The sequence below is a fragment of the Pholcus phalangioides genome, unplaced genomic scaffold (genome assembly GCF_987345545.1).
Source record: "Pholcus phalangioides strain wild (caught in Gottingen) unplaced genomic scaffold, Ppha-v1.0 ptg000002l_1, whole genome shotgun sequence".
Lineage (NCBI taxonomy): Eukaryota > Metazoa > Arthropoda > Arachnida > Araneae > Pholcidae > Pholcus > Pholcus phalangioides.
In genome coordinates, this window is record NW_028301595.1 from 4,487,538 (window position 1) to 4,509,049 (window position 21,512).

At 33.2% G+C, this 21,512-nt stretch overlaps 1 protein-coding gene across 1 annotated transcript in view; it reads left to right on the plus strand.

Annotated features, from left to right (window-relative positions):
- Positions 1–21,512, plus strand: part of LOC149089106 (uncharacterized) — a 60,718-nt gene that overhangs the window by 13,892 nt on the left and 25,314 nt on the right. The window contains exons 3-14 of the mRNA XM_089237245.1: positions 2,953–3,124; positions 4,846–4,928; positions 5,094–5,276; positions 9,156–9,374; positions 9,604–9,697; positions 9,793–9,988; positions 10,128–10,311; positions 11,646–11,753; positions 14,730–14,818; positions 19,175–19,321; positions 20,918–21,029; positions 21,137–21,273. Coding sequence (XP_089093371.1) covers positions 2,953–3,124; positions 4,846–4,928; positions 5,094–5,276; positions 9,156–9,374; positions 9,604–9,697; positions 9,793–9,988; positions 10,128–10,311; positions 11,646–11,753; positions 14,730–14,818; positions 19,175–19,321; positions 20,918–21,029; positions 21,137–21,273 — 1,724 coding nt within the window. The remainder of the gene's footprint in view (positions 1–2,952; positions 3,125–4,845; positions 4,929–5,093; positions 5,277–9,155; positions 9,375–9,603; positions 9,698–9,792; positions 9,989–10,127; positions 10,312–11,645; positions 11,754–14,729; positions 14,819–19,174; positions 19,322–20,917; positions 21,030–21,136; positions 21,274–21,512) is intronic.

Sequence of the window (21,512 nt, forward strand, 5' to 3'; positions counted from 1 at the left end):
GACGACTTCTTCTGGGTGCGCAAATTTTTATGGCAATGAGTGTAATACAGGGTAGAGAAGACGTCCTGGATACATTTTAAAAATTAATAACAAATCAATCAATTGACATAAGTTTAATTTGCACTAAAATACTTATCATAGCTTAGATTGGTTATTTTCCCTTGGTAAATTTAAAAAAAATCTAAAATTCAATCATAGGGGGCACTGTAAAACAAAAAACTCAACATACATAAAATGTAATACAAACAGTGCATAATTAATGTTTATCACAATTTGCATTATATAAAATGACCATATTTCAACATAAGTACCCTTTCACCCATTTTGATATAGCCCAAGCTAAAAAGGGCACTCGTAATCGTTTTATGTAATGCAAATTGTCATTCACATTAATTATGTACTGTTTGTGTTTTATTTGTGTTATGCCAAAATGTTTGTTTCAGAGCGCCACCTGTGAAATGAAATCTGAATTGTTTTAATTTATCAAAAATAAATAAAACTAGGCCATACATGATAATTATTTTAGTACAAACCACACCATTTTATGTCAATGGGGTGATTTGTTAATTTTTAAAACGTGTCCTGGACTTGTCGTCCACCCTGTATTTCCAGTTTTGTCTCTTGTTTCCAGTTTTTTTATCTTCTAAGAAAATAAATAGCAGTACTTAAATGCATACACACATGGAACTTACATAAATGCTCAAACAGGTTGCACAATAATTACAGTAGACTCGATAATCTGGGCATTTGCTATTCCAATCAAAGCAGGACATGAGGCACTTGGACGTGTGCCGTTTTTATGCCGGACAATCAGCCAGATCATTACAATTGCTAATTATGTCTTATTGTTTAATAATAAATTTACAAATAATGAAATATATCTGTAATTAATTAGGTCTTATTTATTTAATGTTTACTCTAAATATATGAATAATAAAATGAATATAATATAAAATTATGAATAAAATACAATATATTTCATATCATGTGATTAGTACTACCCATCACATTTACGTATCAACAATTTTATATCACATGATTAATATTACATATCACAATAATAATAACATTAAGTTTTAGAGTACTTTTCAGCCAATGATTAAAATTTTATTTTAAGCGCCTTCACCGGAATTAAAAAAAAAACCAATCAAGAATTTTTCGAACTTCCTTGATAAATGTTCATAGTTTTGATAATATATTTAACATTAGCAACATATCTGTCGAACCCAATAAAGCTGACCATCATGTACAAAAATTTCTTTGTTGCGCTTTGATAATACTGTTTCAGCCATCTTGAAATAAACAATGGAAAAACATGTTACAATGGCTGATGCTTGCGATGAAATGAATGCCCCCCCCCCTTTCTCCTCACAGTGAAACAGTGTGCAGACCACTCATTTCAAAGCGCCGCCAGCCATCCAATACGGTTGGCATCCAAACAGCATGCCCCCAAGTGTCTCACAGCCAATGAGCTGAGTCCAAACAGCCACATCCTAAGGTCATGTACCCATTTCGGTCACCCATCAATCTGCCATTTTTTCCAAGGTCCACCCCCCATAGAAAAGGAAAGCATATCACTGCACAGCATGTCTTTGTGCAAAAGTTTATATTATTTTAATAGATTTTTTCAATTGACTTCCAATAATCCAGCACACCCTGATATGTGCCGAATTATCGAGAGTCAACTGTATTTCGAACACAGCCACTTCTTTGATAGTTAAATGGTGCGAAATTGCATTTGTGGGGATAGATCAGGGCTGCATATGATTAGTAAACCTCTTAAATCCCAATTCTGATTTTCCAAATTTCATGAATCCAAATCTCGAGCAGTTGCTGGTTTTGTGATCAGTCCATATTTACTAGCCATATGATCGATAGCATCAGAGCTGGGAGGGGGCTGTGGCCAGAGCACCCACAGTATTTTGTAAGTTGGACCTGTGCGGCTTCCTGGATTTTTCTTGCAGAAATACATATATTACTTAGATCAGGCTACTTCTACCTTTCTACAGCTACAGACTGGTGAAAGTAGTTGAACAATTTCGTAAACCAGCAGATTTGAGAAAAATAATGTTTTGGACTAACAAAAAAAATAAATAAATGGGTGAAATAATTTGCAGAGCAGCAAAAAATAAATTGAAAAGATAATTTGTAACCCGACAAAAAATTAATACAGTGAATGGGAAAAATAATTTGATTACCGGCAATAAATAAATAGGAGAACTAATTTGTGGACTAGCATAAAATAAATTAATTGGAAAAATAATTTGCGAACCAACAAAAAATAAATAAATGTTAGAAATAATAAATTGGGAATTTAATTTTTTGAAATAGTTGCTGGAAATAATTTGCAGACTGACAAAAAATGTATTCAGTGAATGGGAAAAATGATTTTGGGACTGTGTGACAAAAAATATAAATAAATTGCAGACTGGTAAAAATTTATGAATTTGAAAAATAATTTGTGGGCCAGCAAAAAAATAAATAAAATTTGCAGATCTGCCGATGATCAACACCAGTATAAAAATGGTGTAATATTTAAATAAATCTAAAATTATGTAGCTGCTATATTGATTGTCCAAAATGTTTTGTGTATCAGCCATTGAAAAACACTTTCTTAGATAATCTAATTTGTTAATGATTCAAAATTGTGAGCCCCAAAGCAGAATATGCCAAAATCTGCGACGTACGTCACAGAACAATCAGTGCTACTGCAGAACAATCTGGAAGAAATTTAAGAAAAGTTTAGTGTAGAAACACTATTATGGGAATTTTTACTGTCAGAACATTTCCAGTCAGTCGAGGGTTCGTTGCAGAACAATGCAAAACATTCTGCTTTGGGGATTGTGAATATTCCTTGTAGCCTTACTTACAATCATCATATTTGTTTATTTTATTGTTAATGTCTTATGTTTATGTGTTTTAATTTTTTTTCTTGTTTTGCCTTTGTGACAGGCTTCGCGAGATGGTGATGTCGAAATGCTGAAGATGTTTCTTGACCATCTCAGTCTCGATTCTGCTCGAATCAAGGTCAATCAGAAAGATGAGAACAAGCTTTCCCCTCTTCATTATGCAGCACGTTACAACCATAAGGGTATTGTTGAATTGTTGCTGAGCAAAGGAGCAGGTACGATGACATAAAAAAAAAAAGAGACATATACCATATTTTCCTCTTGTAACCTGCAGCAGCTTATGCAGCACAAATGTAAATTTTGCTAATTCGAGGAAAAATACAGCATAGTCTGCAGTGGGTTTTGGCTGGAATTGAGGTGGGGGGATGGAGTAAAAAATTTCTAAAGAAGGGGTGATGGAACGAGATGTTTAGGAAAGTCTTATCTACATGGAAAAAAAGGGGATCCCCTTTTTCAGAATTTCTGACAAATCGGTACATGCCAGAATGTATGTTTCTCAGTGTACATTTACTATAACGTATTCACTGTAATAGTTGTGCTTGTTTTATGTTCTTCTGGTGCTGCCATCGGTCTTCCATATTTTGAAGTGAAGATGGTAAATGCTTGATTTTCCATGGCATAATGAAAGTGTCTGCTCTCCATTGTCTCTACTGACATGCATTCCTAAAGTGACTGAAGTCATCTTCCAATACACTCGGCCACTGTTTATTGTTATCTAGGGCCTTGCCTCCCCCCACCCCACACACACAATGGTGGAACGGACAGGGCTCTAGCCCAGGGCCGGGATGATTCTAATAATGTTTTTTTTTACACTATAAGTTCCATTGCAGAAAGGCCGCAATGAAAATCCCAGCTTAAAATCCCTGCAGGAGGATGTGGGGGAAGCATGTCTAAGACAATGTTCTCAATTATTGCTTAACGAAGGACCCTCAACATCAAGGAAACCAGGGACCACTTGGATATTACCCCCCCCCCACCACCACCACCACCACCACCCATAGTCACTCTCTATATTTTCACTCTAATTCAGTGGTTCTTAACCATGAATCCATAGAACCCTTGGATTTTTTTGGGGAGGTTTTAGTGTTGTCAGTGAGCATGCATGAGAAAAACATTGTTTTTACATCATTATGTGCTGAATATCATTTTGCAAAGGTGTGTGTGACAGAGTCCATGGATCACAAAAGGTCAAGGGCCCCTGCTCCAATCTCTTGGTTCTTATGTATTATGACATCAACCATTTTCGATTTGGTGATCCCACCAAACTTGCAGAAATTTGGTTTGAAATTATATATTGTACACTTAATGCTGGCACATAGCTAAGTTTGGATTCACTTTTACTTAAAGCCAATTGTTAGTGTCTCAACATCCCCAGAGGGGATGCAAGGTCATTGTGTGTGTGCTGCATGAGGTGGAGTAGTGAGCCATCATGGAAATATAAAAGCAAAATTGCATTTCCTTTCCATTATTGACAACAAATTATACCATTTGGCCTTTGGCAGCATAACAATATGTAAGTAACAATTTCTTTGTGCTTTTCTAAAACACGTCCAATGCATTTCTTATCAACTCATTGTGTACCCCCGAATGTGACTACTGCTCGGAGGGTAACCTTAATGTTATTCAATAGAATGCATTTCTGTTATATATGAAATGTGGTTGTTGTTTGGATGGTTGGAGGAATAACACTGTACAGTTCTTTAGTCATCACGAAATAGATGATATGATGTAATGCATAACAACATCAAAGCCTTCCTGACGGTTATTAGCCACCTCGTTGGGCATTTTGTCTGTTGTGGCATTGTATTTGTATTTGTATTAAGCCTAAAATACACAAAGCCAATGTTGAACAAGGTTTGATTTGGTTGATGTGATCATTTTTATGAACCATCTACTATTTTTCAATAATTTCTATGTGCTGTATTTGGTTATTCAGATGTCAATGTTAAAGGTGATGGTGGTCTAACTCCTTTACACTTTGCGGCTCGGTATGGATACAATGAGATTTTAAAGCCTGAGGTAGGTCGAATGTGATATACTGTATTATACGTATTCATATCATAGTTCTACATTTTTAAAATTAATTTGAAAGTCATATCAATAGAAAAGTCGCTTAAATCTTATGTTCAAATCTTATCTTTGTTCAAAACAGCTATCATTTTCAATCGTTTTTTTATTGATTAGTCCAGCGAAGAACCAAATTTACGTGTCGGCACTTGCAAAACTGTGATATGTATTTTGGTCACCAATGGGGCTCATGTTAACTGCAAAGATGACTTCAAAATGACACCTCTCCATTATGCAGCAGTCAGAGGAAATGCAGCTGCAGCTGAACTGTTGCTGAAATGCCAGCAGATGAACACAGAGGTTAGTCAAGTTTTACAAAATTTTATAAAAGTTTGTAACACGAGTTTTTTGTGTTACAAACTCTTATTTTGATGAACCTCAAATTTTTTTATTAAAAACACAATTGTTTGTACCTGACAAAGTTCCTGATGCAGTTCCAGTGTGAATTGATTGTCACATTTTTTGCCGGGATGAATATAATTTCTCCCAATTCCTTATATTGTTCATATTTCATAAAAAAATTTCACTGCATATTCTGAAGTGCAACGACCTTGTCACAATATTCCAAAAAGAAAATTGTAATATGTTTTTAAATTACTGTGAGCCTGTTCTCATTTCTAAGAGTGATTCTGGTGCAAGCCATCTTCAACCTGTTGCTCACAAGCTCTGTCGTGTTTACTTACTGCTAAACCCTACATATACACTCATACAACTTCCTCTGAAAAATTTTTCTAAAGAAATAGTGCATGCAGAATCATCTTTGTGTGTGTCTTATACCTTACATAGAGATGATTGTTGAGGAATGTGTATTCAATTAGTGTTGTCTACCAAACTTAGATGCAAAAAGTTGATAAATTATTGTTTCTACACCTTATGCATGAATTTGTTAGCCTACTACTACTAAACCAGACGTGCACCTCGTCCATAAAGTTTGTTTCTGTGTAATGTTTGTTATGTGTAGTGCTGCCATCAATTTTTCTAATTATGTATGAAATGTAATGATTGAATAGTATACCATTGTAGGCCTGTTGCTCTCTGCGGAATTTGTTAGCCTGATTGCTCTTTTTATAGAGACTTTTTGAGTGCGAAACAGTGGGGCTGGAACTAGATGGGGGAACGCCCTCAAGCAGCAAATTTAGGGACAGAGCAAAAATACACTTATAAAATCATTGCATTTTGCTGTGGTGTGGGTGGCATAATCATGTTTGCCCCCCCCCCCCCATAAAAGTCCTAGTAAAAACCGTGGAGACAGGCTTGTATTTCACTCTCCAAAGTTCACTGCTACTACAGACCATACATGCACCTCATATACATTCCTCTGGGAAGTCTTCTAACGAATTAGTGCATGCCAGAAAGCATTGTGTGTATATGTATGTTCGTAACATATTTATTATGTGAGAGCTATACACATGTTTTATGTTTACAAAGTGTATCATCTGCCTTCTATGTTATAAGCTGCAGTGTTCACTGTGGCACTAAAAAGTTCTTGATGCTTGTGTTTGATTTTTTTTGTGCTCAAAAGTACTGATCAACTTCCCAATAACTAATAAAAGGATTACTATTCCACTAGTTTGAGTGAGAGCTTATTATCAGAGCAGCCATGTGATGCTCCTCTAAAAGTGAGCATAGACTGTGCTCGTAACTAAAAAATGAAATAGATAACCCTGGTTTATGCTAATACAGTGGAACATCAAGAGAATGAAATAATATTCCATTTAATCAGGTTTTTTCTTATATAAAGGTGAGCATCAAACACTAATCATTGTTTGGACTATCTTTTGATTACATTCAAGACAGGTTTTCTTCTCCTACAGTGTCTGTATCAGACAGGTTTCACTGTATGTAAATATGTAAGCTCTTGTGGTTACATGGTTTGAAAAATCATGATGTTTTCTCAAAATGTCTGATTAATTTGATTTAAATCAACTGGTTGTGCTTACTAAGCAAAATTAATTTTTTTCAACCATTAACCAGACTTTCACTTGTCCTACTTTTTGGTAAAATGTCCTGGTTTTGTCTTACTTTCTAGTATTTGTCCTGCTTTTCGTACTTTTTTTACCAAATCCTATTAACAAAATTTGTGTAATTGATATAAGGAATACAGGGAATCATTGCCAAATATTACAAATGTAGTAGATTGCAATTAATGATTCTGCCAAAGCAAAAATTGTATCATTTTTAAAGTTATTTGTTGGGGGGTATGTAGACCATTTGGTGGTTTATTAATTTTTCATTTGCTTTGTTTGAAGGTTCAACAAGTAGAGTAGTCATTAAAAGCTTCTGCTGGTTGAAAAAAAAAATAATTTTGTATTTATTACTTCATGGTCTTGGACAGTAAGTAACATTCCTCATTCAAAATTATGGTGCACATTTTGTGTACAGGTGACACAACAGTTTGCATAACAAAGCTGTTGGGTACATAGGCCTATTCTAGGTCTTGTGACTCCGATGGTACCTAATTGCATTCAATTGTCTTCTGTATTTTTAAGGCATGAAGAGGCATAAACAGTATTTCCAATGCTCAGCAAGGAGGGAGAAATTAAAGTGCTTCATTTTTCAAAAACGATTACACTGGTATTGAACACTAAAATATAAACAAATCCCTTTAAAAAAAAAGGCTGCAACACGGTAAAACCATCTGGTTCATCTTGACTTATTTACATCAGATCTTTGACAGACTCTGTAATTTGGAAGACTCCAAAAAAATAATGTAATATATATTACGAGAGAGACAGAAAAGATTTATCTGTGGTTGCTAGTGCACTTTTTTGGCCAAAAATGGTTTTGGTAACCAAGTCATTTCTGTCATTTTGCTTTGGCTTGAGTTAGTCTTATAAGATACTGAAATAGTGCTAAGAAAAAAAAATTAATTTTTTTTTTAATAAAAAAATTTTTAGGGCTTTTTTTTATTATGCTATGATTTTATATGTTGTCTAAGGGGCTACCCCCCCCCCCCCATCCTACGTTTTTCTACTTTTTTTCTAAATTTTTGAGTGAGAGCCTGGTTTGTGGTTTGGGATGGGATTTGTTCCAATGGTGAGCCCCTCTCGTTTTTGTAGGAAAAAACTGTCAAAATTGATCAACCTGTTTACCAGAAAAATTGCAAGCTTGCATAGTCTCGAAAGCATTTTGGAAAAGACATTTCAACATTCCAACAAGATTCAGCAGCAGCGTACACAGCAAAAGTTAACCAGCAGTGGTGCAGGGGTCATTTTCCTGATTTCATCAGATCTGCTGAATGGCCACCATATACCCTTGATCTCATTCTGATGGATTACAGCAAGTGGTCCATTTTGGAGAACAGGGTTTGTACTAAGAGCTACTGAAGTTTGGCATCACTGAAGAAAGCTCTGAGTTGGGAATAGGATAAACTTTCAGAGAGGTGTGGCATGAAGGTAAAAATTTTGCAAAGCATTTGAAGCTTTGTGTCGCAGCCAAAGGCAGCTGCCAATTGTTTATGTTACGAATGGTCAATTATTTGTAATTTTAATTAGTAAAAAAATTATCTGGAGAGAATGGTGTGTAGTTATTTTATATCACCCTGTAAATAAAGGAAAAAAGTAATTCAAATTTTGTGATTTAAATCAATGATTTTTGTTATAAATCAAGTGATTTTGAATCATGATTTCAAAGATTTTGAATCGTGATTTCAAATCTTTATTTTAATTGTGATTTCAAATCTTTATTTTAATTGTGATTTCAAATCTTTATTTTAATTGTGATTTCAAATCTTTATTTTAATTGTGATTTCAAATCTTTATTTTAATTGTGATTTCAAATCTTTATTTTAATTGTGATTTCAAATCTTTATTTTAATTGTGATTTCAAATCTTTATTTTAATCATGATTTAAATCAAGCTGATTTTAATCGCCATACCCTGTGCAACTATGCCTACTTTAACAAAAGTAATATTTTTTTTATGCATGGATTGTAATCTAGAGATTTATAAATATCTAACTAATTATTATATTTGAACCTTCAGCCTTTGTATAATTTACACCACAAATGTTATACTAATGGTAATGTTACAGTGATAATCTGTGACTGTGTAATATTGGATAATCTTAACAGTAATGATAAATGATTTATAAAAAAAAAGTGATTTTTTTTTTATATTTGAAAATATATTAGAATTTCTTTATTTGTTTTGCCTTTTCCACCCCAATTTTATATGCAAGGAATATGATAAGCAAGAAATGACGCCATTGCATTGTGCTGCTTATTACAATCATACAGAAGTTGTAGAATTGCTGCTGCAGGCCGATGCGGAACCCAGGGTTGAGGATGAAAATATGTCTACTCCTCTACACTTGGCTGCTTCTACGGGTAACGAGAAAATTGTTTCTCTTTTGCTGGAAGCTGTAAAGAAACGTTATGGACTTAAAACCTTATCCGAGGTATCTTTTTTTTTTAATTTATGAATAAATACGTAAATGAATTAATAGTTTTGGAACACTTATTAAGTTTTTCTGGAAAAAATTTAGAAACTACATTTTTTTTTTTTTTTGAAAATTAAAATGTTTAAACCCAAGAGATCTGTTAGATCTGTCTATGGAATGATAAGTAATTTTTTGTTTTCAAATGATAGAATATTCATCATACCACTTCAATCTGTTTTTTTTTTAGTATATAGAAATGAAAAACAATAGCATGTGCACTGCTCTTCACTTAGCTGTCAATAAGAGTGACTTGGATATAGTTCAAAGACTTATTGAAGCAGGTTAGAGTGTTACGTTTCATGGAAAATAAAAAGGAAATTTTTTGAGGTTGATTTTTATTTTCCATAATATAAAATTTCCATGTTTTCATTTCCAGGAGCTGATGTGAAAGCTAAGAAAGAAGATGATACTCAACCAATACACGTAGCTGCTGTGTGTGGAAATGTGGCGATCATGACTTGTCTTGTGGATCATGGAGCTCAAGTCAATTCTTCTAATGCATTCAGGGAGACACCACTGCATAAAGCAGCTGCATTCAATTGTATCGATGTGATTCGTTTCCTTATTGAAAAGTAATTAATTTCTACAATGAATGCTTTTTGAAATATTTGCTTCATATATTTTTGTTCCGAGAAATTTTTGAGTAGTGTTAAAACTTTTGATGCTTTTAAAGTTGAAAAGAAAAAAAAAATTCTTTGATTTATTGATTAGCAATGCCAGCATTGAATGTCGTGACAATGGCCACTTTACGCCACTGATTCTTGCAGCAGCTGAAGGGCATAAAGAGGCTATCGAAGTCTTGCTTGAATTTGGAGCTAACATCCAAGCCGTCTGCAGAATGGATCAAAGTACCGTTTTTTGGGCTTGTCAAGAAAATCATCCAGAAGCGCTCAAGGTCAGTCAGTCATCAAGTCAAATTCAAAAGTTTGTCACATGGAAGAGAAGCATTCAAAATGACAGCTATTTCTTTTTCTTATTTTACTAATACGTTGCATATGACCAAGGTTTCTGTGACACATTTATCTGGACACTGTTCTAGAATGTTGCTTTCTTGTTTAAAAATACATGGACCCCAAATAGTTCAATACGTACATGAACCAATTTTGTGAAAATTATCAGCTGCCTTAACCTTCCTTAATTATGCCAACTCCATGTAGGCCTAATATAGCAAAAGTTCATTATAACTAAAGTTAACAATCACAAGAAAGATTTTGGTTTTTATTGACTTCTCATTATAAGTAATTTTTTATTTTTTGATCTGTCAGTTTATGAAATTATTGAAAATTGCTGTTTTATCTGCATTAAAATACCTTTTAGTATATTGTTTCGCCTTAATATTAATGATTCAACAGAAGTCTAGTCATGAAATTGATTTTTTCACCGCAGTTCTTACTCTCTAAGAACTTTTTGCATAGAATTTTGTATTATCAAAGCAATTTAGCCAACAAATCACACACTCAGAATTCTCGTTTAGTATATCACTGCTCACTTCCATGGCTGTATGGACTCGTCAACATTTTTTTGCTAATCAAAGTTTATTCAGCACAATTTTTTTGTCATTTGAAAATGACTTTGAACTACAAGTTCTGTTTCCGTGGTCCCAGAAAAGATAAAAGTTGAATAAAATCATCACTTGACTCATGTGTATAGTGAGGAGGACCAAAAATAGGAAGAAGAGGTTAAAACAATTTTACATTATACTATATTATGGGGTTAGTTACAGAATTTTTATTGTTTGATTTGAGAGTAATTTCTATGAGGAGTATGTGTAATAATAAATGTCATCCTTAGCTTAGTTCTTGGAGAAAAAGGAAGAAAAACCGACATTTGCAAGAATTTTTTCACACATTTAGCCAAATATTTAGTGTATCTTTAGCATTAGCTATTTGACAATAACTTGTGAATCACTCATTACATCCATAGCGATATTTTCCTTATAAGATGTACTCATTATAAAAACTTTTTACTTTAATTGGTTTAAAAAGCTTATTTATATATTAGTTCTGTTACAACCTACAAACTCGTTCTGTAACTATACAAGTAAATTTACACATTTCACTTTTTCATCATTTTTTGTATATTTTGCATAGTAATTATGCTACTTCTAAGCTTATTATTCATTATTAGACAATATCTGATGCCTTTGAAGTCATTATACTTACGGGCAAAGACAGTGAATAACATTTTATGAGTGCACAAAACCAATTATGTTACTTTTGTTTCCCCCAGGTGCTTCTTAGTAATGTTAATGGAGCTGTGCTTGTTGATCGTTGTGACAGATATGATAATAATCCACTTCACATTGCAGCTCTAAAAGGTTATGAAGAAATAGTGCAGGTTAGAGTTTTCGAATGTTATTATTTAAGGTCTTGGAATAATAAAACTTTGGTTACACAAACATACTCAAAATGGCTTTTCAATTAATTTATTGTTGCAGTATATCCTTCTTGTTATGTCATGCCAGAAAACAGCAAGGGAGACCGGCATGATGGCTGGATATACCCTTATTTTCCATGCTTGGAAATTTGAGTGACAGATTCCCTATATTTCTTAAATATTTTGGACTTTAAGAATCAATTGAATTGGCTATTTGAACCTTATCTGTTCTTTGCATTGTATGGCTCTTTCTGTTTTTATGGAACTGCGTTCAAATACTTCTAACTTTATGTTTGGTTTTGCTACCATAAATCTTGCTTCAACCCTTTATGGCAGTGTTGCTCTGAAATAACACGAGTTTCTTATATTTTTCAAATAAAGGCATTTTATATTTTAAGCTTGTTTCAGCATTGATGCTTCTAAGCAACTCCTAAGCATTCGATTTTTCTTGTGAACTGTTCACAAAGTTTCTATAATTACTAGCAGAATGGCTCAAAAATACATATGTCTCCTATTTTATTCACAAACCAAGCAAAAATATTTTTTTTACCCTTGTATTTTGGAGGAAAATACCATGTGTGGAGGAGACATATTGCTGTGGATTCTTCATCAATGATAGCAAAGTAACAATGCTACTATGCCAATAATACTATGCAAATCTACATAAATCATATAAATTCAGTGTGGTACCTAAAGTGCAGCATCCCATATTTTTTAAATATTAAGAATAATTTTTTTTTTTTTTTTTGGGTATATACAAGCAAACTTGGCTAATCCAAATTTTCGGATTTCTCCTTGAGTTTTTTATTCAACTTAATGTTAAAATTTTCTGTTCAATTTTATTTTTCATAATGTTTTGGATAATTTGAAGTTGGATTTGGATATGCCATTTGCAAAATGTCTATTTTCTCCTAATTTCTGGCTAAATTTTGGTTATCCTTTTCTTTATTTCGTGGTTTACTTATCTTTCCGAGAATATAACATGTGGGCATCATTAAAAAAATTACAATCAACAAAATCTGAAATTTTTTGTTGTGGCTCTTAGCAATAAGAAGCAATGTTTCCATCATCTGTCCCACACACTAGTCCACAACAGCTTTTGTTTTTCCGTGGGCAGCTGGAGTTTTGCCGGTTCTTGAATTACCACCTGCCAAGAGTAGATGCAAAAGTGACTACTCAGGAAATACGAAAAGGTGTGTGTGTGTGAGAGAGAGAGAGAGAGAGAGAGAGAGAGTGGCAATCTCTACATAAGCGGAATGTTTGAAAGCTGGAATGATTGAATCCCAGTCACTTGTCTGGTAAAATGTCTCTACAGCATTATTGTTCATTGATTCTGGAATATCAGTATAGCTCAGCGTATTTCACTGTGTTCAAACAAGATTAATACTATACCTCTAGTTAAATTCTAGGGAAAAAAACTGTGGATGTGGACATAAATGAAGTATGGAATAAATTCACTTTGAATATTCTCATAAGGAGGGTGAAAACAAACCTAAAAAAAGCAACAGAGACCCCTATTTGAACACTTGCAAAAGCTATGGGCATATTAGAAAAAAATAAACGTTGAAGCTCAAAAATTACATTTTTCATTCTCTAAAATAACGATTCTGAATTAACTTGAAGATTTTGTGCAATGTTTAAGAGTATCCAAAAGAAACAAAATTAAAAATTTTAAATGAAATAGTTTTCATGATCGTTTGTGGTTTATGCAGGTATAGGAAATGTGATATCATTCAGTGCATTTTTATAATTATTGAAAGTTTTTGGTTTTTGAGAAAGTATAGTTATCCCATATTGATGAATTAGATAATTCAAAGTTTTTGCTGTTCCCTTGAGCTTTCCATTAACTAAATTTGACTGTATTTAGAAGACACCAACGAATAAGGCAAATACACAAAAAATAATAAAAGTCCTAATGCATTTCAACACCAATGGGTGCCGTCTTCAGAGGAAACATTTAACCACTAGTTTCGCTGACCGAGTTTCCCATTTGGGTTGAATACCAAATCTTCACGCTCGGTTGCTCAGCGGAAGAAAGTACGTCTGTTCACTTCAAACGTCATGGTCATAATGAAGCTGTGAGCCTGCGTGAGATACTAATGCAATCAGGACGCTGCATTAGTATCTCACGCAGGCTCACAGCTTCATTCTGACCACGACGTTTGAAGTGAACAGACGTACTTTCTTCCGCTGAGCAACCGAGCGTGAAGATTTGGTATTCAACCCAAATGGGAAACTCGGTCAGCGAAACTAGTGGTTAAATGTTTCCTCTGAAGACGGCACCCATTGGTGTTGAAATGCATTAAGACTTTTATTTATTTTTTTTTTTTTTTTGTGTATTTGCCTTATTCGTTGGTGTCTTCTAAATATTCTTGGGCAAAGTGGATCAACTCTTCTAAATTTAACTGTAATAGCATTCAGGGTACCTCATTTGCTTAATACATCCCCCCTCCCTCAACATGGTTTTCTTCTGAATATTTCAATGCTTGCCAATTAAAAGGTTAATAAGAATATGCCAGATATAAAGCATATTCGTTTATGTTAAAGATTAGGTGAGTTAAATGGAAATATGAGTAGACTGAAAAGTATTTTTGCGATTTTTGATCATGTGTGTAAAATTGAAGTGATTGGAAAGTTGAAGAATTGCACTGCAGAAAATGGTGGGTTTTAATATAAAATTAATGGCATATTTCTTCAATTTCTGAACACTCAAGGAACCATGCAAAATATCTGTTATTTGTATTAGATTGATGATAATTAAATTAGAGTAATGAGAAAATCTTCAATTTTCTCTATTGCCACCAAATTCTGTGGCAAAACATGTTTGCTACAGTGAAAACTATCATTTTTCATTACCGTCTCCTTTGAGATGTATTAAACTCAATAAAATTGTAATGTATATGATTTAATTACTTTCATTTATGATTTTTTTTGTAGATTTTGCTTGATCATAACGTTACTTTATGTAAGAAAAATGAACATGAACAAACAGCTATACACCTGGCAGCCATGAATGGACATGTTCGGTAATCTATAACAATTAACAATGCTATGAAGTAGAGCAAAATATAGTATGTGTCAAAAGTATGGACGATGCATATTTTTTAAAATAAAATATGAAAGACAACAACATCCATAGATATTTTAACACACCATTATAGAACTAATTATGTGTTTACAATAATTTTGACATGAATAACAAAATTCCAAGTTGACTTATAACAAAAAATTTAAAAAAATGCTGTCTCTAAAGTATAGAGAAAAATGTATGAAACAGTGATTTCCCAAAGAAGTTTAACAAATTTGCATAAAGTTGGAAGGAGGCCTTAAAAGTATGATGTTTGAAGTGAATGGATGGATTTTTTCACAATTTTCCGGGTAAATTAATAAAAATGAGTCAGTTATTGTATTACTTGGCAAATTCTTACCAAGAAAAAGTGATTTTATCAGAAAGAAACAAACTGGATGGCCGAGAAAAACAACAGACAGAGATGACTGTGCTTGTATTCATCACAAAAATTTTTGCTACGTGAAGTTTTTCAAATTATCAACTGTGTAATATCTCAATGTACATGAAAAAAAAGTTTGTAGAAGTATAGAAAGCAGCAACATTGTGTGCCACAAAATACATTTGTTTCCGAAATTTTATGTGCACCACAAACAAGTTCGATTATCATGGGCTAACTCTCAAAAGCTTTGGAAGGACAAATGTGTCACAAATATTTTCTGTAATGAAAAAATGTTCAACTTGGATGAGCCAGACGACTGAGACTGCAGTCGAACTTGGTTAACTTGAAGTCCAAAATCACTAGAAAAAAGTTTGAATCATCCAATTAATCTATCCTGGGTCTGTAAAATGACTGGATGAGCCAGATGACAGAATGAATGAATGCCAAAACTTTGCCACTGGATTTATCCCGTTGCCAAGATCTCTTCCAGCCCAGCTTTGTAGCGGAGTCTGGAACACTTTATTTTGTGTCAAAAAAATGCCAAATGACTGAGACTGCATTTGAATTTTGTTAATTTGAAGTCCAAAGTCACTAGGAAAAAGTTCAAATAATCCATTTAATTTATCATGGGTCTGTAAAATGATTACAAATTGCAACTTCGTCAATATTTACATAGAATAATAGTTACCAATTATTAAAATTTCATCATCAGTTACGGAACTTCTTCCCAAATTTGAATAATTTATTATTATAATTTATCTTACCTTCTACATTATTCCACTGTTCTGTAATCATCGTCATTGCAATTTTTTTGACCATGCTCAAAACCTGATTTACAGAAACAGTTCATGATCATCCCTTACGAAACTGTTTCCCGAATTTTGCTTATATATCTTATCCTATCAAGGAAATATACTTTCATTAACATTTTGCAACACATGTACTCTACAATACTTTTCTCACTCTTAATGATGGTAAAAAAAATTCAGATTTTGAATGGCACACCTTAATCTATAGGTTGAAAAGCATAATCGGTATTAAGTGGTATACGGTCTCAATGCACATTAGCTGAACAATGATAGAATGGGCATTAAATTATAAAAGAAAGAACTGATAAAAAAACAGAATTTTTAAACTTTTATTAATCTTAAAAAAAACTTTTTGTTTAAATACTTGATCAAGAAAAGCAAAGTCTGGCTTGTGGAGTTTTTCCAAACTAAATTTGCTCATACGAAAATCATGATTTTTTTCCCTTCAATTTTGAATTATCCAAAACATTAAAAATCAAACAAAAAAACTTAACATTAAATTAGATGGAAAACTCAAGGAGTTTGCAAGAGCTCAAATTATCCAAAGTTTGAATTAGCCAAGTTCTCAAGGAAACATTTTATTTTCTGGATATTATGCTGAGGTGAACTCAGAAAGAAAAGTAATCTTGTCTCCGCCGGGACACAAACCCAGGCCCTCTTGCATACCGAGCAAGCATGCTACCATCTACAACACTGGAGACACGACCCTGCCTTTCTTATTTCACGCACTGTGGCATGAGGCACTGAAGTAGAGACATTAGTAGCCTCTCTTAACTTCAGAAATTGGCCCCCAAGTGGGACGGTTTAGAGAGATCACTTTTCTTTCCGAGTTCACCTCAGCATAATATACAGAAAATAAATTGTTTCCTTCTTGATATCTTGGGCTGAGAAAAGCCATTTATCTCTCTAACCAAGTTCTACTGTATTGCTGGCATGATTTGAGGCTTGAACTTCACAATACCTCCAGTAGACAAAATAGAAGGGCATCTGTTGCAGTTACAAATTAACATTGCATGGCATTTTTGCACATCTAAATGAAGAATGAAAGTTATTGAGTCTTTTATACACTGTGTCAAAGTACTTTCATGCATAGCCTACAGAACCTATGGGCTAAGGCTGTTTGAGACCCCCCCCCCCGAATAATGATTAATGAATATACAATACAATGCAATGCATCATTTCCCTTTTCAAGGTCTTGAGTCCTGTATATACGGACCACCAGGCAACTTTCATCTCAATGTTTTCTTCATTTCGATGCCTCTGCTGTCATGGGATATCCAACATTATGAAAAATTTTTTAATTTTCTTTGGGAAATCATATACGTTTATCTCTATAATTTTGAGGCAGTATTTTTTACATTCTGTGTGTATAACTCAAATTGGAATTTTGTTATTTATATGTAAATTATTTCAAAAGCATATATTAGTTTAGTTTTATAATCATGTGTTAAAATTTTTTCGGATATTACTTTCATTTATATATATATAACATACATTCTAAAAGAGATACTTAATTAGAAACCAAATATATTGACTCACCTAAAATACCAAAGGATGTTTAGAGATGTCACGAGTTCGATACCTGGTTTGTCTTTATCAGAAAACTTTCCTGACACGGGTAAAACCAAAAAAAATCGACTTGACCGCAGCAAAAATCGCTACTGCAGGGAGTCTCCCATCGAGGGGTTAGCACACCAACCTTTTGATGAATATAAAAAACAAGCCTGCTGTTCGGAATCGACAATAAATTGTAGGACATGGTCTAATTAGCTCTCATGTGCAGAAAATGACCGTGGTGCAACAAAAAAGATCAAAAATTGTGTGCTGCTTTACTGATATGTATTCAAGAATTGTTAAATTATATAATCATCCGCATTTGTAAAACAATGACCTAAGCATTTACTGCTCATAACTGTTCAAAAGGACCATGATTTCCTGCGCATAGTAGGGGTGTGAGAATCAAGAAGGTATCTATTCTTCATGTGTGAAGACACCATGATTTATAGGCATTGCATTATATTTTTCTCATAGTTTTTAGTTTTTTTATGGAAAAAGTTTTTGGGTTTCTAAATTTTTTAATATATTTGGCCTTTTTTTAAATTTCATTCAGCATATCAGTCTACGCAAGGGCGTCTGATGCATCCCAAATTTGTGTCTGCCAGACTCATTTCTCAGAACTTTCTCCCAATTAGAATAAGACTGCTTGTGTGATGACCATGCATTGCATGACAAAAATCGTTCCATTCGTTCTGAATCAACCTGTATGTGTATGTATGTATATATATATAGTATGTGTGTATATATATATATATATAGTATGTGTATATATATATATAGTATGTGTGTATATATATATATATATAGTATGTGTGTATATATATATATATATATATATAGTGAAAAATGAACAAATCTTGCACCACTGTACTTAGGTGAGGTCTTTATATACATTGGCACGTAACATATTTTTCAAATCTGAATTGATAGATATAATTATAGAGATTGATACGTCGAATGCCAGGTAAAATGTTACAATCTACACAAGGGCGTTTGATGCATTCCAAATTTGTTTCTGTCAAACTCATTTCTTAGAACCTGCTCCCAATTAGAATGAGACAGAATTTCCATAGCCACATCTCTTCTTTTGAATTAAAATAAAATAGATATTGGAATGAAAATCAATGAAATGAGTGAAAAATGATTGGTAGGGGGGTTAAAAAAATATTTATTGCAAAAAATACTTTACTGATTTAAATTTGTTGTTTGTGGCACTGCTAACAATTTTTTTTTCGGTACTTCCATAACCTTTGTTATGCATTTCATTTTATTGCAAACTAACAAATCACAAGTTCATAAAATAGAAACTTGTAGCCGAATGCCTTTTTTTTTCAGACATCTCTTATTGGGTAGTTTGTCTGTTGGGGTTTTTGCATAAAATTATATTTATTATATAATTTGAAAAACATCTGAATTTCTAAGTGCAGATTTTAAACTACTATGTATCATCTTCAGCTGTTTTTCCCAAGAGGCTGCTGGAATACAAATAAATATTTTTCAAAATAATCAAGAATTTAATTAAAAACTGAAGAAATTTTGAATTTTTTTTTTTTCTTTTTCATCCTAGAGTTGCTGAAATCCTAATAAAGCATATCAAACATATAGTAACATGTGATGATGATAATTCAAATACACCTCTCCATTTTGCTGCATTAGGGGGACATGAAGAAATGATCACTTTGCTAGTGAACAACGGAGCAAATGTGGTAGCAAGGTAAAATAAGTTTTGTATGCTAAATAAGCCACTTTATTAGAATAGTTAGGGTTTTTCTGTGAGTGGGAATCTATTACAAGCATCTTCAAGCCAGTGTTGTTTGCTGATGCCATCCAAGAGTGATGCTTGAGTGTGATTTTGTGCTCATGAGGTATTGATTAATACCTCAATTAAACCATCCATTAGTCATTTTCAAATATTAGCATTAAGTTGATTTGAGTTTCAGCATGAGTCAAAATTAGCTGCATGAATCTTCTGATGGCTCTTCTGGGGCTTATACAATGTTCAAAATTTGATAAAGGTTGAAGGCCAAAACATTTTAAAAAAGCCATCAAGAGATCAAAGTTTCACTTTTTCTTTATTGAAGTCAAGAAAAAGTTTTGAAAACTTTATTCATTTCAATTGAAAAATTGATTGGTTATTTTTTTACACAACATAATTTTAAGTACAGTCCATGCCGCTTAATGTGATCACATTGGGACTCTGGGTTTCCGATAATAATAGCCAAATGATAGCTATATCCTAAGAAAATCATGTTTTCAAGTATGGTGACCATACATCCTGTTTGACCAACTGGGGAATATGGTAAACAGATATTAGTAAACCAGGTTTGTTTTTCTTTCCTACATAACTGGTTGCAATATGTTCAATTATTCCATTTTTTAATTCTAAAGTGGTACTTCTTTCTTTCCCATTGGGCTAAAATCCTGCATTTTTGTTATTCAGTGATTATGAGACATTAGAATAGAACTACGAAGGTTTTAACAACTGGATGTTGCGAAGATATATTTTGGAAAGAGAGAAAATTCAACTGCGCCTGCGGGAAATCGAACCCACATCCTTTCACTTTCCTAGTGAACGCCCTAGACCACTAGACTACAGAGACACAGAATCTCTCAATCTTTCCTTGGAGCTCCATATATTTTCCAAAATATATCTTCGCAACATCCAGTTGTTAAAACCTTCATATGATAGCGGAGAGTGACGTCATCCTTGTGTAGAATAGAACTGCCTAATGTATACCACAAATTAAAATTTATTTTTTTTCACTGTAACAATACATTTTATAGATCCCTTGAAAAAGTCTCTCAAAAAAAAAAGAAATTTGAATCTGGTCAACTAAAAAAAACTGATCAAAAACTGAAGGAACAAACTTTTTTCAACATATATTTGACTTCACTATAGGGACATCATTGCAAAAGCAGCTCCACATGTACATGGACCACAGTGAACACTACAGACCAATTACGACCTTATGTACAGAAATGTTTGGTTAAACCTTAGCTTCAGAATGCTCAAAAAATAAAACTTTTGATGGCAAAAAAAATTAAGAACATTATCCATAGTCCCGATAACTATAAACAAATTTTTTCCCATGTTAGTATATTGATTCGCTCCGTTCTTTTGAAAAGTGATAACAATACCAAAATGATGACATTATTCGTGATTTTAATAACTGGTGTCAACTGTAACAGAACATTTCATTTCCATTAAAGACAGTTTTTTGTAAATGAAAAGTATCTAAAGCACAAAAAAATTGCTTGCTGTCATTCGTTTTTGTACTAATAAATGTTTATCAATAATGCCATTTTCAAGGAATTGTCAGCTTTGGACTCCACTAGATTGTGCTGCGTCCAAAGGGTATAAAAACTGCTGCCAAGCTCTGCTAAGTCTTGGCTGTCCTGTGAATGCCATTGAAAAGACAAAGGTACACACTTATTTTATTATTAGTGTTCCATTACTCATCTGTTTGGCAATGAATGATTGTGAGTACCAAATGATGTATGGTGAGCTAATTAATGTAATATTTCTCAGACTACGCCTCTTCATTTAGCTGCACGAGAAGGGCATAGAGATGTTGTCAAACTCCTTTTGAAATGGGGAGCCAATATAGCCCAGTGTGACAAGGATGGCAAAAATTGTTTGGACTGGGCTATCGATAAAAAGCATGAGTACGTTCAACTTGCAATTCTTAACATTTCTCTCTTTTTTTATATATTTTGGTTTGTATTAAAATATTACTAGCAATTTTTAAAATTGTTTTTCCATGTTTATATACCCCTTTCATAACCATGTTCACAAATGGGGGGGTTCATTGTTTTTTCTCGCTGTAGATATTTTTTTTTACCTCAAGGAGTTCTGCCTTGACTTCTCAAAGATAACACACACATAATCCTTGGAGTCAGAGTTG